At 38.8% G+C, this 20469-nt stretch overlaps 1 protein-coding gene across 1 annotated transcript in view; it reads left to right on the forward strand.

The window, feature by feature from the left end:
- Nucleotides 1-20469, forward strand: part of chrna8 (cholinergic receptor, nicotinic, alpha 8) — a 39910-nt gene that overhangs the window by 15016 nt on the left and 4425 nt on the right. Inside the window, exons 3-9 of the mRNA XM_018664577.2 lie at nt 2075-2119; nt 5830-5939; nt 13286-13365; nt 13954-14121; nt 17559-17753; nt 18313-18399; nt 20278-20387. Coding sequence (XP_018520093.1) covers nt 2075-2119; nt 5830-5939; nt 13286-13365; nt 13954-14121; nt 17559-17753; nt 18313-18399; nt 20278-20387 — 795 coding nt within the window. The remainder of the gene's footprint in view (nt 1-2074; nt 2120-5829; nt 5940-13285; nt 13366-13953; nt 14122-17558; nt 17754-18312; nt 18400-20277; nt 20388-20469) is intronic.

The following is a 20469-nucleotide window of genomic DNA, read 5'->3' on the forward strand; positions in this document are numbered from 1 at the left end:
ACTAGCAACTATGGCTGAGAAATTAATACAGTAGCATAAAATGGAAATACTCAAGTACAAGTGCAGAACTTGAGTAAATCTACTCCACTAGACCTCAAGAACATGAACAATATATAGATTTTGCATGTTTATAAGGGCATCTTTTCCTTGATAAATATAAAGCCTTTTTAGGATAATCACATCGAAAAACTCATGTCATACACAACTGCCCCTTCCCTTAGAGGTGCAGACAGAGCTCTTATAGCTACAGGTTAGCTTTTGTTTTCAGAGGAGAGGATAAGGTACTGAGATGTCACCCAGATTTATCGACGTTTAACTTTTAAAATTTAAACAATGAAGAACATACCAAATACCAATGCAGTACAATAAAAGCAGTGCTTTTACAAAAATGAAATGATCCACATTTTCAAAGAAATATCTGACCTGCTGCTATTTAAATCTGTAGTTATGCACTAAAATGCATTTGCAAGCAGCGCCAAAATAAAAAACTGAACTGAGTATGGTGTACTCATTAAACTGGCAGAGGGGATGAGTAACGATGATGGTCTCTAGTATTCACTCACCTTGCCTTTATTTAAAGAGCTGGCTGTTAGAAATAACAATTCAATCCTCCATATGTGGTGTAAAACACTTAAATGGCTGGATTTAAAAAAGTGGCTCTAAAAAGGCTTACTCTCTATAATTTAAGGTGATGACATTAGCTGAAAATACTTATCATCAATACCTTTTGTCTTCAAAGACCTTTAAATACACCATACTGGTGATTTAGCATGTTATAGAGCAAACTGAATATTGTGCATTACAGCAAAGCATTTTCATACACATTTGTCATCTTGCTTCCAAGTAGAACTGTGAAACAAGGAATTCAACTACCTCATGCACAGCTGAAGTCAAATCAAAGCACACTCCTCCGTGACTGTCTCCCTCCGTGACTGTCTCCCAATGTAAGATAAAGTCAGATTTGTCCTCTCCTGAGAGCGAAATAAGCAGTGAAACAAGCGAGAAGAGGATGAAATTTTGTGATAAGAAAAAAAACTATACATACAGTAGATTATGTCTGGTGGGAAAGAAATAAAGTGAGTAAATTGATTTCATGATATGATTTTACCACAGTAACATTAAAAGAAGTTTTCAAAGGGTTGAGCTGGCAGAGTTATTCCAGTATCAGTCACGGGTAGAAGATAACGTGATAAGTCACCTCAGTGATTCTATGAAAATAAAACAGGACTTATCCATGAAGGAATGCACAGAGTAGGAGACACTGCTCTAACTCACTATCACTGTCAAGCGGTTTGCACATTTTTTCAAGGGTAAGAGAAAGGGTAACACATTGGACATGCAGCGTACCAGCGTGTAACAAAGTGCTAAACTTGTCGCTGTCATGTGGGATTCTACAAAACATACTCAAAAGAAGTCTATTCCTACCTGTTTTTTTTTTCTACTTCCTCGCACTTCTACATCTGACCTCTTGTTTTTTCTTGAACTATCTCAGCATCTGTCTATTCTGCTTCTCTCCCTGTCAATCTTGATCCCCCTCACTCTCATTTCTGTAGGTTTTTCCATCCTTGTCTCTGACCATTTGACCGTGTACTGACCCTTGCGAAATATCAGAAAATGCAGCTAGAGCCACTGTGTATTTCTGTTTTCGTGATGCTGATAGAAACTGCTGTAAACTCATCTCTTCATTGAGGCCCATCCTTTCTGCTCAGTGTCACTGTCTGCTTCCTGCACAAATTGCTGTTTGCCCTATTTTGTCTGTCATTGTTGCATTACTTATTATTTTTGTGTCGAATGGCAAACATGAATTCTGTTGCATTACATTACAAGAATCAAATAAAAGAGAAAACAGGTGCAGTGCACCAGTGTCATTCAGTGAGCATGCCAGCTCTGAGTCATCTGGGGTGCAGTTTAATTTCATTGCCGATCTGTCTCATAATCTTACCTCATGTTTACTATTTTTAAAATTTATTTTATTTTCTCTTGCCCTGCAGAGTATTTTCATTCACTCTCTGTCTAAAACCACGTCATACTAGCTTGCTGATTATTTTCTCTCTCTCCTCCTCTTCCCCTCTAGGATGAAAAGAACCAAGTGTTGATCACAAATGCTTGGCTGCAGCTGGTATGTCTCCTCTCTCTCTTCTTGTGTGATCCCTGTGTGATAATTGTAATTTAGTATATTTTTAGAAGGTGTTTGTGTGTGATGTTTGTGTCCTGTGGGTTCTGCCAGTCATATTCTCAAAAAATGTTCACACCTACCTGCTTCTGAAGGCATAGAGCTAATTTAAAGCTTTTTGCAACAGAAATTGTTTCTACTTTAAAGAAGAAAAAAGAAAAAATCTAATACATTTCAGTGGCTCCAGGACCTCATGTGACAAAATGTAATATACAAGCCTGAGGCTGAGGTTAGACAATATCAGAATAGTTTCAATGCTGACACTTTTTCCTTTAAGTATGACAAGGGCAGTGACATCAGGTTGTGTCAAAAAGGCAACTCTGTGGATTATTTATTATTTTGTAATACTTGATAATAGCATGATATAACATGTATTGTCAGCAATAGCTATATCACACTGGGTTTTCAAACATATATATGTCATGAGAGTTCTCAGACTCAATTGGGTTACTTTTTTTCCCTCTAAGTATGTGACATCTACGTTACTACAAGTTGTTTTTAGTGCCAGTTTGTCATTTGCATTCATGCTAAGCCTTGCTGCCTGTCAAACTTTTTGTGAAGTTTGCAGTGATAAAACTGGCAGAGTCACCATTGATATTCATGGTAGTTTGGCCCCATTTCAGGTTGTGGTTGACAAAAACAAGCATAACAACTGCTGCCAGTAAGCTATGAAGCTAATATTAGCTCTGTGACTTGGTTGAAAATGCTGTAAAACTTTTAAGGAGCGGTGTACAAGAATTTGCGAACTGTCAAATTCATACCCCAAACAAATAGGGGGCAGCATATTTCCAATAAGTTGGCGTGTCCACCCCATAGGTCCACCCCCATTGTAAGAAACAAAAGAAATGCACCATTCATAGACATATACAGTGTGGTATGCATGGTACACACTGTAGGTAGTAAACAATTTAGCTAAACATACTATCAACCACAGCTTAACAGCTTATAGCATTGAAACAGATAAACGCTATTTAATCCATTACTTACACTTTTGCTTTTGTGTTTTTGGTTTTGGAAAAGCACAGCCTTCTTAGCTATTTAGTACTGCTATTGCAGTACTTACTATTGCCCATTTAACACCACTTAAGCATGTAGAGAAATGTAACGCTTGTCAGATCTGGCATGTCTAGTTACGGTTGACTTGAAAATTGCTGCTTGGGGGATAAGAGTTGTCAGTTGTCCTAACAGTATCTATGTACTGCCACCTAAGCATGTGGAAATTAAGCTACTTAGTTCAGCTACAGAACATCTATCCCATTAAAGAAAGTTGAATATAAGTTCATGGTACAAGAAACATGCATTACAATGCTCAGTAGGTTGTGGAAAACGTTATCAGGCCAGTCAGATAGGTACAACAGCCTCATTATCACAGCAGCCCCAGTCAGAATAGCCCATTAAGGATGTCACAGTCTACACTCAGTCAGGTTGAGTTGGCTGCTGACTGGCTTACAAGTTATGAATGAATCAATTATTCAGGAAGCCACCTCTTTAATACTGGCATCCACTTTGGTGTAATGGCTTAAGGGGGCTTTGCAGATGCAGCAGATTTTGAAGGAGACCTGAGAAGTACATTAACTAACTCACAGACAGTCAGACAGAGAAGGGGCGGGTTCACCTTCCCTGCATCGAGGAGGATTTTAGGATTACATGTTTATCAGGCAATGAATATCCCACATCCCAGTGGAGAGGATTTTATGTGGTTTTTAACTGTGAGAATTGTAATGAGCTTAAGTTTCCTATGAACTGAGTATTACTTTAGTGTCCTCCTCAACAGCCAGGTCTTATGGCTTGTTCTGCATTATTCATTATCATTCAAATTACCAAAAAACAGTTTGAGAGACAGACTCTGAGACATATATATATATATATATATATATATATATATATATAGAGTGATGACTTAAATACAAGTGTTCAAAAATATTTTTTTGAATTTACATGTGGTTTCATGGAAATGCATGTCTATGATTTACTATTCAATTACCAATCAAGCAGTATTCTGACTGCTCTGGCTATGGAGCTGAGAGTTTCTTAGGAGGAAGGTACATGCACATTGGAGATGCACAGATGGTCATTACAAGTAACAAAATCCAATCCAAAATTAAAAATGTAATTATCTGGCCAACTACTTTAGCTGTTACATTTATTGAATGTGTTATTATACATATATTTGCATCAGACACATTGCATCTATCAGCCTTAGTCTTGCTTTCAGAGAATGAATTTTGCACTCTTGATAAGAACCTAGCTGTCTCAAATTAGTGATGCTTTCTTAAATTTCTGTTATGTAACTCCAAGCCTATTCTTAGACAGCTGTTACCTTACGTTGCCTAGTGTCCTCCTCATCTGTTCCTGACACATTACAAAGTTACTGAGCTGTGATATGTTCTGTTGGCTGTTAGTTGTGCTTTCCCAGCCAACAAACATCAAAAGAAGGCGCTCTAGCACCAAACCACCAAGGCCCACAGACGACAAGTGTAGTGATTAAGTCATTAGCTGCGCGAGTGGAGACATATGTCAGCAGGCCCACTTTAGATTGATTCCTTTGAAGAGAATATGATTTTGGGTTGATTGTAAAATCGCTAGACGGGGGCATATAGGCACAGACATATGAGAATGTTCCCAGCAACATGCACACATGCAACAATTCAAGAGCTCATCCATGCAAACACAAGAATATGCATTGCACACATAAGTTACATCCACTTGTGTATGTACGCACATACATATACACACATGCACATAAAGGCGGGAGCAGATGTGCCCAGTGTACTGTGTGGCCATATTAGTGATAGGCCTGTGTTTGCTCCATAGGGAATGTGCCCTATGGCCACAGTATCTGAGTGCCTCCATCTATATATGTAACTACACATATACCTGACAAACACACTGCACGCACGCACGCACGCACGCACACACACACACACACACACACACACAAATAGAAAGACACAACAGTAAAACCATTCCACATATTATACATCATCTTGCTGCTCATTGCAAGTCATGAAAAGAGGCACAGAGGCGACACACAACACACATTCACTCTTTATGCTTTTAAACACTTTGATGTCAGGCTCAGTTAGCCCCTTGCTGAATATGGGCCCAGGCTCAAAGGAGAGTGCAGGGGTCAGTGCCAACAACTGTTGGCTTGGCAAGGTTTCACTGCCAGGCTTCATTATCAGAGCTGGAGACAAAGTGTAAGAGCCAACAGTCGTTGGAAAATTAGCCTGTGTGAAGGGACAACTTTAAAATTTCATGGTTAAAGGTTGATCATAATTATGACGCATCTTGGCCTCACTTTACTGTTATGTGCTAGGGTATATTTTAAGCAAAGACACTGTGATGCATAGATTATGTATGCAGTATGCGTGTCATAGCACCAACACCATTTAAACTGTGAAACACGTCTTGCTGTAAGAGCCGTGAAGGTTGCTAATGTTCTGCCCTGCCAAACAAGACCTTAACAACAACAGCAACAAATTGGCTTACATGTCGAAAAGCAGACTGCAGTAAAGTGCCTTGCATTTGGCATTTGACACCATTTCTGTCATTCACTCACTTTATTTGTATAATCATGTATTCGTCATGTCTTCTGTCCTTGTTTTTATGTCCTCACCTCAATGGCTGCTGTTCTCTGTCCTTGTTTCTGTCAGTACTGGACAGACATTTACCTTTCATGGAACCCAGAGAGCTACCCCGGGGTTCAGAACCTTCGCTTCCCTTCTAATCTGATATGGGTCCCAGATATCCTTCTCTACAACAGGTAGGTTAAAGTCACAACCCATTTTTCTCTCAACAAGTCTCCTTGCTGAATAACATAATCAGACACTTTGAATCACACTGTACATCATCCTAATCCTTGGCTCTTTAGGAGAGTGAATTTTAAGATTTTGATGGTTGGACCCACATTTGTACGTGTAGATCGAAGCACTAAGTTTCATCACAGATCTCCTAATACCAGATGGGACTGCTTAAATTTCCCAAGGCCTTGCACCCCAAGGCTATGAAATAGAGCACCCAGAAAAAGACAGAATAAACCTTATTACTCATTGTTCAGCACAATGTAATCGTAAGAGATTCTGAAAGGTTTTAATCAGAGTTAATGAAACAAGTAAAGCAAAAAACAAAATGTCACTGTCATGTGTATACTGCAATATACAAGTTATACACATGCAAAACAAAGTTAAGGGAATGGAAGAGTTGGCATCAGATCAGCAGCTAGAAACCTGAATTCATCTTTGAAATTGAAGTTTTGGCTTTCATTGCTGTCCTGTCTAAAGTAGGCACAGTAACTTAAGTTGGTTGTGATAATAATTGGTTTTGCTAACAAGCAGTGACATGAACTATTGGAGGTAACTTGTCAGAAAATAATACCATGAGCAAACATCACATAGAACCTCATATCTCTAAAGTCTGAAAAATACTAAAAAGTAAAGTAATAAAAGTAATTAATTAACAATCTTAGCTTTAAGTATTCATTCAAGTATTCAGCAACTAAAATACTGATACAAAAGCTTACAAGGTAGTTCACAGAAAATTATATTAAATATTTAATAATTTCACATCAAAATGATGCATTAACTTGTAATTTTACTGGTCAAATGTGATCTCAACTCCACAGGCACACAGAATCTCAATACTTTGTCCTGACAGAGCCATTTGTTATTTCACCCTTTTGCATTTAAAATCACTCACATAGTGTAGTTTTACTCTCATGAATGGTTAGAATGGTTATTTAATAAAGTTATTGACTTTAAGCAAGGCATGAAGAAAGGCAGCTAAATTATAACAGTAGCTGCTGACCACTGGCACAGTGGTTAATCTGTCACCGCTCTTGCTATTTCAATCTATTTTAAAACTTCTTTCTGTTCTCCACTGTCCTTCTCTTTATCTCTTTTCTTCTTTATTTACACCAATTTGTTTTCTGTTATACATGGGTAGATTCTCTAGATTGCCTGGGCTCTGTTTATCCAATACCACAAGTGAAGAGAAATATTCACTCATGAACATAACCTTATTTAATGACATAATTGAACCAATTCCCTCTGGGAGGACATAAACCATAACTCCCATGAGGCTTTGCATCTGTTGCCTGTAATGGGTAGTGCTGTAGGAACTGGCCTACTGAAAGCACTGTGCCAACTGGTTGGAAATGTCAACAGATTGGCTATTATGAAATTCTAATAATGCGTCCAGCCTGAGAATAATAAGCAGAATTGATATTAAATCTATATTAAATTTCTGTGATGTACCGTTATTCATATGCAAAAATGTAGTCCTTCCCTTTTGTCCTCTGTTTTATATCATCATATAATTTCATCATGTTTATAGAGCAGGTTCACTCTCAGTGGAAACATTCATCTGGTGGAGCTCATTTCTTTTCATACCTTTGTCAAAGACTGGGACTTTCATAGTAAGAAAGAGAAATAAGCTGTCTTTGAACAGCTTATTGGTTTCTTTGACTCAGAGGTCAGTCTAACAGGACCTCTCTCCTATTCAACCCACTCAGCCATTTTGGCTTTCTACTGTTTGGACGGAGATGAGGCTCCTTTGGCTGCACTGCCACTGCTTGGCCAGATACAAAGACATTAGGTTGCTAAGTGTTTCTGAGATTGTTTTTCACAATGTGATGTGGACCTTCTCAGTTAAAAAAAAAAAAAAAAAAACTATTCAAGGACCTCCCAAGTCTACCAGTGAGGAACTTGATCATTTTCCAGAGTCCTTTGTGTTTTAGCCTTTTCTGTGGCACCAATTTTGTCCCCAAACACAAGCTGCTTTCGGATATTTATGGCACGGATGGACAGCTGCTTACATGGTCAACAAATAACATGCAGAACATTTACCCTCCTCAAAACAGCTGTGACATACTGAAAAATGTCACAGCAATATGCAGTGTGCCTCTATGTGGTACATCTAGTTTACATGCCTTTTTTTCTGGCGCAAAAAGACCGGTCTAAGGCCAAAGCACAATAGGAGGGAAAGACTGGCATAAAAAGAAAATTGAATAAATATGCTTACTTGAGCAGTAGTGTAGTCTTTCTGTCTTGATGTGTTTTTGCCTCCAAAAGATTTCATCATTTTTTTGGACCTGCAACACCAAGGCAGACACATTAGATGAAATGCAGTAACTGAGAAAAAAAATTGATGCTGTACAGAATATTCACCGTATTACAATAGCAAGCATTCCTTAGAGTTTCACACAGCAAAGGAAGTGATGGAACTGAATAAGGACCTCCCTTACTAAACATAAGTCATATTAATGGGAATTCCACTTGAGGAAATACCAATGTGATGTGTGGTGCTCCGGTTTATGTGACTAAAACAGCTTTTTTATAGTGCTGCTAACTGTAAAGGGCACCAGGGGAGAAAGGTTGTGTGATTATTGACCATTATTCAACTGTGAAACCCAAACAGAACAGGGAAGTAAGATGTTTAGAATGCATCAGTCCTTCACACGCCCCCTAAGACACATACTTTCTTTCTCACACACGCACACTCAAAAAATCACACTTGTAATGAGGGAGAGACAACATGATACAAGGCAGAGCTGAAGTTGATCGATGGGACTGGCTTTTTAGCTCTACCTTCAAGGTGACTGAGAATTATTTTATGGGAGTGAGATAGTGACAGATTTCCAGCTTGGCTCAAGTTGTGTGTGTGTGTATGAGAGAGAGTGAGAGAGAGAGAGAGAGAGAGAAAGGGAGAGGTTTGGCTATCAAACAGGGATGATACAGAACATTAAGCAGCTTACAGTGGGGATCAGCGATCACTAGCGATAACGACAATATAGTCCTGACACAGACCCAGATTGAAACTGACATTCCTTATGCATGCAGTATAAATCATCAGTAAAATCATTCATTTCATCATTCATTTTATGAAGCAAGAAAGCAAGCAAGAAGAAGAGAAAAAAAATTTAACTTATTCCCTCTGGGAAAATTAGGTCATTGCAGTATCAAGATTTCAGAAGAGACAAATCGGAAAGTATGAGAAATTACAAAAATTGGTTGGCAAATTTTCAAACTTTCCAAAACCAACAATTTGACAAGCATGTCCACTTTATGCAGTAGTTGGGGATGTGTGAAGTCGTAAAAGTCTTCATTCTCCACACATCTACTTTCATCACTCTTTGTGTCTATAGCCGAGTGCTACATCATGAAGGAGTGACTGTCCAAAAGTGTGTGCCCTTATTCCTATTTGCAAGATTCATTGCATCCCACCCTTGCTGCGTCTGCGTCATGGCTGATGCTTCATTTAAACTTGTCTGTTTCATGCATACCCCAGTCTCAAGAGTGACCTTTAGATCAAGCAACCTTGCCAGGGGTCCCCTCCCTTGAGCCAAGCCTGGGAGGGGAGCTCGCAGCTGTGTCATGTGAGCCCGCCTACTGTAAGGTTAGGTATACTGTTCTGGGCCCTGTCAATCAAGCGACGGGTGAAGCTAGGGGCCCTGTTGTGCTGACCTCTGACTGTGAAACTGGTGCAGGGGACATGGAATGTCAGCTCTCTGGTGGAGAAAAAGCTACAGGGAGTGCAGGAGTTGGGAGGGTATCAAAGGTCACAAGGCTCTGGCTGAATGCTGTTATGTTGGAGGTTTCTCTACAGAACAAGAGGGTCAACTACGTGTGACTGCATGTTCTGGAGAGGAAGGCTCTGACTGTAGTTTAAGCCTATACAGCAGACAGCAGTTCAAAGAATCTTCTCAGAGTATCTGGGTGGGTCCAGGAGAGGACACTACCTGTGGACCTCATGATAGACATACTGTTTGATCATAATGTAGTTTGCACCTTAGGACAAAGATCAATGACTGACTTTGATGTAATTTCATTTGGTGAGAATGCGCAGTCAGTAATTTTCAAGAATCCACTATAATAGATGCAGAATAGCCAGTTTCTTCAGTCCACAGCAGGTTAGCCAATGCTGCATAGACATGATGGTGGATGATCTAAAAGGCACACAGCTGTATGCTCTGTATGTGCCTATGTCAGCACAGCAACAACCCTAAATTCTTTTCAGATGAATAATAAAGGAACCATTTGTCCCATCCCAGGCATGATTTTGAATATTTCACCATTTACAGACACTTGGGAAACTGGCACACAAAGGCACTGACTTTTCTATTTCATCATGTTTCTTATGTAAATAATGTAAACCATCTCTCTTTCAAACTGCTTGCTTTACATGGAGAGATGTAAACATGTAGCAGTATGTTCTATATGTACCTGGTTAGGGCTTTCTGGTTATATGCATAAAACTTAATTATTCAGTGCTTTGTGGATTTCTTTAGGAGCACACTTGAAGAAATATGTTCATATTGGTGAGTGATTAATCAGTGGATTTAGCAGGTTAATCACTTCTACCTCTGATTATTTCTTGTTCTTTTTACTGCTGTGATATCATCCTTTTGCCAAAATTCATTCAAGAAAACAGCAAGAAAATAGCATATCATTTTCTTTCAAATTCAGTTTTTCATTAATCATGACACATAAAAGTTAAATTCTTGAAGAATCATATTGTGGGTAAAAAGACTTTTGGAAACATGTTCTACTTAGTGATCTGATTAAGATGTGGCTAAGGTTATGCATCAAGGAATTTCCTGTGATGCTCATTTGTACTTGCTATGTATTGTTGATCCATAGTATAAATTCTCCTACACAATAAGGGTGCATCTTACCCAGGTACTGGCTGAACCTTAATTTAAAAGAATCACTCTCACATTAACTGTATCCTGCTTTTTTGTTTTGATAGATAGTTTTTAGAATGGGAAATTAAACCATTCTCATTTCAAATGCTAATGCCACCCAATTAATGTATATGTTATCTAAATACTATTGCAAGACTAAATGCTAATTTACCTAATTTATTTCCCAGCAATGGATAAGAGCGATTGCAGCTGTTCCAAAGTGTTCTCACAGCCTCTTTGTTTTTCCACCCTCTGCTAAGTGAAAAGAGTGATTAGATTCAGATTATTGATGTAGTGGCCATAAATTTGCATTGGGTAAAACCCTGTCCTGTTATATGCCTCCTGGGCACAGTCCCAGTGCAGTTTGCTCAAATTTATATTCTACCTGTCTGACAAAAAGCCTCCAGGAGGAGTTTAAGCATGCCCCTTCACTTTCTCCCTCTACTTCCAGTCTCATACTGTAAATGGTAGAAATGTACTAATGGACAATAACAGATGATGGTGTGAGTCAGGCTATTGTCTGGCACTGGATGAGCACTCATTTATTGTTCAAAATGAGGTGCATTCAGTATACAGTGTACCTCATTCAGTGTTTTTATGGGGGTCACAGCATTCTGGGAGGTATGAACAAATACTATCTTGCCATCGTAGGAAGCCTTTTACTGCTTCATTATGTCTCTTGAGGAGATTATGTTTTCAGTCTTGCATGTTTTTTTGTCCATTCATCTGCTCGTCTGTCTGTTGCATTATTCAGCATGATACTGTAATAGGACTCAGAGTCTGCTGGGCTGTACTTAGCCTCAGTAGTACTTTAATACTTTTGTGACATGCTCACAGTGGCAATGCTAACATGCTGATGTTAGGCATGTATCATATTTACCATGTTCTTCATCTTAGTTTAGCGTGTTAGTATTGCTAATCAGTGTGTTAGCATTGCTAATCAGCACTAAACATGAAGTACAACTGCTTTTGGTGTTTTTCAGGTATTTCTTTATAAATCAAAGTACTATACAAACACAACACACACATCTGTTCAAAATTTCACATCAATCTATCCAATAGCTGTCGAGATATTAAAGTTTGAATCAATGTGGTGAGCTGACAGACCAACACTGCCATCCCTAGAGCTACCCCATTCAGTGTTTATGGGGTCACAGCATTCTGGGAGGTATGAACAAATACTATCTTGCCATCGTAGATGGCCTTTTATTGCTTCATTATGTCTCTTGAAGAGGTTGTGTTTTCAGACCTGTATGTTTTTTTGTCCATTCATCTGCTCATCGTTTTGGCTTTAGAAAATGATTACAATTCTTTCTGTGGAGAGCATCTATATGTGTAGCAATTGTCCACAAATGTTAACCTCATGTTAGCCAGAGGAAAAGTCAGGGGATCACCAAAGTCAGTAGGCTATCCCATCTGGAGCCAAATGTCTGTTCAAAATTTCACATCAATCTGTCCAATAGCTGTTGAGATATTTAAGTTTGAACCAATGCAGTGAGCTGACTAGCTTGTCTTAAAAGTACTTAAAGGATTTCTGTGAAATTTTTTGTTTAGTTTCAATATTTTATTGCCATAAGACTTACTTGTTCACTATTTATTCCTGTACAAAGCCCTAAAGCTCCCTTAGCCTTTGCTCAAAACTCATGGTAGTTTTCATTTTATATTATTAAAAAAACAAAAAAAAATAAAAATAAAAACAAATGTAGAGGACTGTGTGGCCTCGGTGGAGGGAACTGCACTCTGAGTGCTTTTTTGTTAATGAATACTTGTTAATTGAAAGCACTTCTGAGGTCTTTTGAAATCTGTCCCACAGAAAACTCTTGCTGAAGGTCCTCTGTAAACCAGGGTGATTGTTTGACATATTTTTCTATGCTTAATTTTACTGTAATGAATACAGAAAGACATTTTATATCTGGCATAAAAGAATACTCAACATTTGTAATTACTATTATAAGAGCGTCTGTTCTTACTGTAGATATGTAAAGCCTCTTGGTTTTACTCTCTGAAAGAATAATTCAAATGTCATTTTCTGGGGATGATTTTTGTTCTCATGAGGAACGTGTAATTTTCTAATTATGATGTCAGCACTTTGGTTTCTCAGTGTGCATAATGCTCCTCTGTTTGAAGGATGTCTCAGTGGCAGAGACATCCATGTTTGTCCAAGATGATCGGTAAAATTAAACACTGTCTGTCTGGATCTGCGCTAATCCGCTTTGTATCTCTACCTCTCTCTCTGTTACCTTCATTCTCACCTGCTGTTTACTGTCTTTTTTTTTTTTATCTGTCTTTACCTTTGTACATTCAATTTCATGACCTCTTGCTCTTCCCTCTCTTTCTAGCTTTTTTAAAAAACATTATCTTTCTTATTGCTCTTTAAAGGTTTCATTACTGTTTTAATGTTATATCCAAACTATCCTCTGTCCCTGCAGTGCTGATGAGAGGTTTGATGCTACATTCCATACAAATGTACTGGTCAATGCTTCAGGATCCTGTCAGTACATCCCACCAGGTGAAACATTCAAGATACACTGTTCTCTGTCTGGGTCTGTTCCACTGTGTTACATATTCCATATATCCCTTACACTCTTGGTAACATTGCAGTAGTATCTGAAATATCATCACATATTTTTGTTGTTACCATATTCTCACCAACATTAGCATCTTTCCACATCACCACTGTTGCTGTCATCGTCCTTAGAAATGTCATTTTAATTTCACACAACACTGTGAGTAACTTGCACTTGCACAGTGTGGTGATCTTCAGGTAAAATGATGTCTAGATTAAAAGTGGACTAAATTTTGTGAAAGTGAAAAGTTTTTGGATGTTTAGCTTACATGTAACTTAGATTTAGACTTAGACTTAGACCAGACTTTATTGATCCCTTGGGATGACTCCCTCAGGGAAATTAAGTAACCCTATTGTAACTCCTGTTTCAATAGGGTTTCCACTACATTTCAGTGTGGCTCGTCATATAGAACCTGCCCCAATTTGAGACACAGGCTCTGAACACCACTGAAACAATAGCACACATTACACATATCAAAATAAAGAAAGCATTTCATTTCAAAAGTAACCTTCCACAACACATCTCCCCAGGTATCTTAAAGAGTACCTGCTACATTGATGTACGGTGGTTCCCATTCGATGTGCAGAAATGTGACCTGAAGTTTGGCTCCTGGACTCACAACGGCTGGCTGCTGGACCTCCAGATGATGGACGTAGACATCTCGACCTACATACCCAATGGGGAGTGGGACCTTGTAGGTAAGAAGAATAACAGATAAGAACACTGACACATTCAGGTGCACAAGCAGTAAAACAAAATGAAAGAAAAGCATAAAAATCAATCTGAACTACTGACAGAGAGACTGGCATAGGAGACTTTCGCCATCAGGTCCTTCATGTCATATCCCAGGGAGTTGAGACATCCAGTCAGTGTCACCCAGCTCTGACAGCAGGTGTTTCAGCATTGTAAGATGCCATTCTCACTGACATGTTCGTGTCTATCAGTCCTGGCTAAAGAATGCTGCAGACAGCCTGGAGAATATTCCTGCTGTTTAGTGCAGTTGTATCCAAACACAATTTCATCCTACTGATGGATTCATTGACTCTTACACAATTTATTTGATAATATATATTTATTTTTCAAAGAAAAATCAAACCCCGTTTCTTATTAGCACAAGGTGATGCCAGTTTTAAATACAGGACCAATGGGAAGGCTGTTGCATCACCTGCAAGTTGACAAAACACTTGACTTTTCTAAATTGTCACCTGATAAGCCATTAACAACTTCTGGGTGTATTACATTTAGTTTGTATATACAAATGTAAGCCATAATGAGAAATAGGACGAAAAATGATATCTAAGTTGGGTGCTTTTTTAAACGATGTTCTATCTTTGTTTAACAGAACCATTTGTAAGTTTTGCAATTGCTACATAGCCAGTGTTAATGTTAACAACTGTTTACTTACCGGTCTAGCTGAAACATTGCAAGTTCAACATCAAACTTCATTCCTTTACTCAACAAGGGCTGTCTCCACTGGTGGAAAGCAACAACAATGTTTTACTCCTAGTTCTACCACTTGAGCCCTGGCCCATCTTGACAATTTCACTTTTCACACACTTGATAGTGGCTCACTGTAGAGTCCAGTCCTCTCGAGAAATAGCACTGCTCAGAGGGTGCATTCTAACCCCTTGTTAATGCAATGATGGCTAAAGCTCTTGGCAAACATCCATCACCAACTGCTCCCAGCAAGAAACCACAACTTATAAACAGCTCCTTTAAGTATTTTTTTAAATTAATGTTATATGATATCTTTTTTGTCATAGCTGGATTATATATTTTCTGTGTACTCTATACCATGTAACTGTGCTCTTGAGTCAATAAAATCTGGGTAGTAAGAGAATTTTGGGACTAAAGATTGGGTGACTCCCATTGTTCTGTCATAGCATCATGACTGAAAACAATCCACCATTTCCAGCAGCTCAGTTTATTATTCTTTGTGTTACTAAATGAAGAACTCTCATCATCTCCAATCTAACTTTGTGTGTTAATCAGGGGCCAACAGAAGAATTCATATGCATGCACACAAACATACTTACACACAAAGTGAGTGGACCCAGCTGGCGGGGGGAATAGAGGAGGGTAGCCATGGGTGTGTGTGTGGTGACAGCTGGCTCAGGGATGGTTCACTTAATTCAGGCACAGCCAGGCGGCAAACTGGCCAAGAACACACACTGTTCTGGTGCCTCAGAACATACCCATGCCCATGCCAGCGCATACACACACCCACATGCACACAGGATGTGTGGGATCATCTGCAGGTCTGCAATCCATCACATTAATAGATGGCTAACAAAGGCTATTTCTCTTCAGCGTTCAGGTGACATGGTTTAAGTGAAATGAAATTGAATCCATGCAATTAATTTGAATTGAATTTCCATGGAAATGAACACTCTTTTCACGCACACAACACACACTTTCTGGGGAAAAATCAAGTTTGTTTTTGTGACATCTCACCCCGAAATGAGTTGCATAATTTGAATATGTTGCTGATTGCAGAATCACCAGATACTTGAGAGTGTGAATGGCTGATACAGCCGTGTAACAATGCTTGAACTATAATCAAATTCATGGCACTTCAGGTCGATTTTTACCTACCACTGTTTGTTGACTGTGCACATGAAGTGTCACACAGACACAAACACACACACAAAAACACAGATCTCCAAGGAAAAGTCAGCACTACCTGTTGAAATGATTGTGCTTGTGAAATCTATCAAAGTCATGCTTACTAATCATCTCGCTCCATACTTAGTCTCATAGTGAGATTAAACGATACACTCACACACAATTTTTTTTGGTCTTTTGACTTTAACTGGACCAAAGTGATGTTGTTTTCTTTTGTCTTTTCTTATCTGATGTATAAGGCAGATTAGTCACGTAAATGTGCCAAAAATATGCCAACAAAACAGATAAGGCCACGATGATGCACATCGTAATGAGTGATTTGTGATTGCTTTTGGAGGTGTAATGAGGTAATTTGACAAAGACACAAAATTAAGGTTGCAAAGTTCAGATCTGAATATACATTAAGCTTGTACTGTCCCTCAAAAGGATTTTATCAGAGTCAGGGATCGGCTGAACAGTAAATATACTGAATGTTGATATGCATTTGTATGTTTGTAGGTGTGACCTGTCAGTGTGCAGAGGTGTGGATTTACAGTAACAGAATCCTGTTTTTGGACTTTGTGTTTCTATTAATTCCCACAACTTTTGCTCCATTTTCTGTAATTGCCCTTTTCCCACCTTGGGCACCACTGGACTCCAGTAAGGATGAAAAGAAAACTTCCAGCTAGCTACAGACTGAGAAATCAAAGTCTGCTCTCACACAGGAGTCTGTCATTTTGCAATACCATTAAATTTGCTGTAGAAAACATATTAGTAATGACTCAAAGCACAAGGTTTAGGACTTTAAACTTGCTGTACTTTATAGTTATTTTAGTTGAAGATTAAATGTGTTGTCATACACAAAATGAAACCATTTTGAGTAGATTACTGTTTATATAAAAAAATAAATTCATGACATTATTGTATTATGTATGGTATTAATTTAGGCAAGAGTGCTTTTACTTGTTTTTCAGCGACAAGCAGCTTCGCACAGTTATCAAGAAAATAAGTTTATGGCAAAATCCCTAATTCCCTAAAATCACAGCATCTACCACAGTGTACATTTGTGCTCAGTTAAGTAATTTTACCTTTATATACATAAGATGTAGATTTATCTGCATATTTGTATGATTTTGGATAAACGGCTGTTAAATCTATAGCATGCTGTCCTGTAGCTTATGAAACAGCATGTTTGCCCACAGTAAAATGTGTTATCACCTGGCTTAAAGACACTGACAATGGATTCAAACCAGTGACCTTCTGATCAAGAAGCTCTTCTTTCAACCATATTTGAATAGTACATGTTTTATTGGTAATGATTGTTAAGTGACCCCCTCTGCTAAGCATGCCTGTGAATGCTTTAAAAATTACAACAAACATTAAATATGTAGCCACACCCGTGCGTTAATGGCTTATTTTACAATGTCTTTGAAAGCTATACAGCTAAGCATAACTAGGAACTAGACCTTTATTTATGACTGTGTTTTTGACCTCTAATTGACATCCTCCCACCTCTTCATTTGTCCCCCAGGTGTGCCAGCCAAGCGTAATGAGCTGTACTATGACTGCTGTAAAGAACCCTATCCTGATGTGACGTTCACGGTCACCATGCGCCGCAGGACGCTTTACTACGGCCTCAACCTGCTCATCCCCTGCGTGCTCATCTCTGGTCTGGCCCTGCTGGTCTTCCTGCTCCCTGCTGACTCTGGAGAGAAGATCTCACTAGGTACAGAATCAGAGACAGAGTCAGAGACAAACACATCAGTGCATCCCTGCAACCACAAACACATTCTCTCACACTAACACAGAGGAACAATGATTCATGATTACAATTATACATGCAGACAAAATGTATCTCTTTCCCCAGCCTTGGGCGATGTCAGCCCACCAGGTCTTGACGCTATTGCTAACCCATTTATTTGTTATTGCTCTATGCTAATTGCTGACATTATGGCTGTGAATTAATATGGTGTGCTGGATTCCATTCATTAGCAGATGAATAAAAGCTTCGTTATAAACACAGTAAAGATTATCACCTGGACCCGAAAATGCCAGCTTGTTTCAAAATGCCATTCATTGAGACAGGGTCAGAGTAAATATATAGCTACAAAAAAAGAGTTAACATTCCAAAATAAATCACAGCTGTTTTCACCTAATTTGCAGCTATTAGCTGCATTTATTTTGAGTACTCTTAAGTCACCATTTAAAAGAAAACTGGGCTGTGATGAAAGACTTTTTCCCTTTGTGTTTCTGCTCATCTCTCTTCCTCCTGTCTTTTTTCCCAGGCATCACAGTGCTGCTGTCTCTAACAGTGTTCATGTTACTGGTAGCAGAGATCATGCCTGCCACTTCAGACTCTGTTCCTCTAATTGGTAAGACACTTCCCTATTTCCCTGCGCTAATTATTGCTCATTTTAATGATTATTTAACTTTGAAAATTATGAAAAAGAAAGACAAATGATTATGATGGATCACAAACTAATCAAAGGATATCTTCCAAACAGTTATTTGTGATAGACATGTGACATTTCCTCATAATAATGTGTAAAGCAAATAAAATACTAAAAAGAATGAAGAATACTTTCTTGCCCAGGGTAGAGTGGAAATATTTTTGTACGGTAAATATAAAGCTACAGCCAACAAGCTGTTAGCATGGTAAAAAGGAACAGTTCACCTGGCTGTAAACCTCTAAGCTCACTGAAAAGAGATTTTAGATTTTCTTTTACCTTTGTATAGAGACAGGGTAGCTTTCCCCCTCTGTTTGCAGTCTTTATGCTAAGCTAACAATCTCATATGGCTAATGTACACTGGACCAAATAAAGCATTTTTCCTAAACTCAACCGTTGGAAAAGGAGTGGTTGTGAAACAGAGAATACATTTATCTCAGCATCACAAACAAAAACGTAGAGGCATGAGGAAGCCTGTAGAGTCTACTGCTGTTGGACCATTTGATTCAACCGAAAACAGCCAATGTATCATATGTACAGACATTAGCTCTAACCTAGCTAAAAATGGATGTACTGACTGATCTCAAAACTCATCAGTAACTCCAGTCCTGCCTGTTATTTCTCTCCAGTCTGTCTCCTTTTTATAGACACATTCAGGTCATTCTAGAAAATGTTACAGCATGGTTGGTTGGTCAGTGTGGACATATTTCCTCATTAACTTTTTTGTCAGACAGACAGATAACATAGGAAAGCTGATGAATGGAAAGAATCATTTACCCAGCATGCAGTTCGCCATCATAGGTTGTGGTGTCAAAAGAACAGAATGACACACTGCTGAGTTATTCACACCTCATATTCACACCGCAGGGCAATTCTTGGAGGAAGATTTTCAGGCTTTAAGCAGACTGACCAATAAGTTGTAGCCAAAGGGAGGAGAGAGGCCTGAGCATGGAAGGTTGTTAATGCAGGATGTGAAGATTACGCTCAGTGTAGGACACAAACAGAGTTGCATTGTATAAGACCATACTGATACAGACCAGAAGAGACAAGGCAGTCGGCCATGAGATGAGAGGGGTGGCTGCAGACGGAGATGCTCCTTGGCATCATTTGGCAGCTCAGTGATGTAAATCGAAGCCATTAGCAAACTTGCCTTTACTGGAGTAGACATATTAACACATTGCAGATGAAGCAGAACTGATGGAGCATTCGCTCTGACAGGTTTACATACAGCTCCAATTATACTTTGACATAGAGATGTATATGGAATAATTTGATTGGTCCGCCTTTCTGTGAGGTCGATGAGCTCACGGTTAGACCAAAATGAAAAAACTTTTTTTTTTTTCCTTAGATGGGAATATACCTCATGTTTGTGTGTATTAGGGTGTGTGTGCATGAATGGGGCCGCATGCTCGCCTACATGAGCATTATGCATTTTCATGTTTCTGTGGCTAGCAGTGCCTCCAAGCCTGTGTGTGTTGGAGTCAGTTTGTAAATTAGGAAATAAAATGTTAGTCATCCTCCAACCAGCCCCTGTGGTGTTATGACGTTAGGTTTGTTGACAGGGATAAACTCCCTGCTGACTAACCAACTGAATGACTGACTTGGCAACAGTCCTGCCAAAATATCATGCTCACCTCTCATGTTTCTTGTATGTAGATATATAGATACATGAGCTTTTAATTCAAAATTCACAGGTAAATTTCAAATAATAGGCTTTGATTTCTATTTCTTATACAGTGTTAATTGTTCTCTATCCCAAATGGAAATTGCTGTACTATACTTATGTGTTCTTCTCCTCCTCAGCTCAGTACTTTGCTAGTACTATGATGATTGTGGGCTTGTCTGTGGTGGTAACAGTCCTGGTATTACAATTCCACCACCATGACCCCCACGGAGGGAAGATGCCTAAATGGGTAGGTTAACAGAAACTTTATTTTATAACTAATTCTCACTACAAAATTAGACAGAGAATAGTCTGTTCTGATTTGGCCTAGG

This window comes from Lates calcarifer, linkage group LG5, assembly GCF_001640805.2.
Source record: "Lates calcarifer isolate ASB-BC8 linkage group LG5, TLL_Latcal_v3, whole genome shotgun sequence".
Lineage (NCBI taxonomy): Eukaryota > Metazoa > Chordata > Actinopteri > Centropomidae > Lates > Lates calcarifer.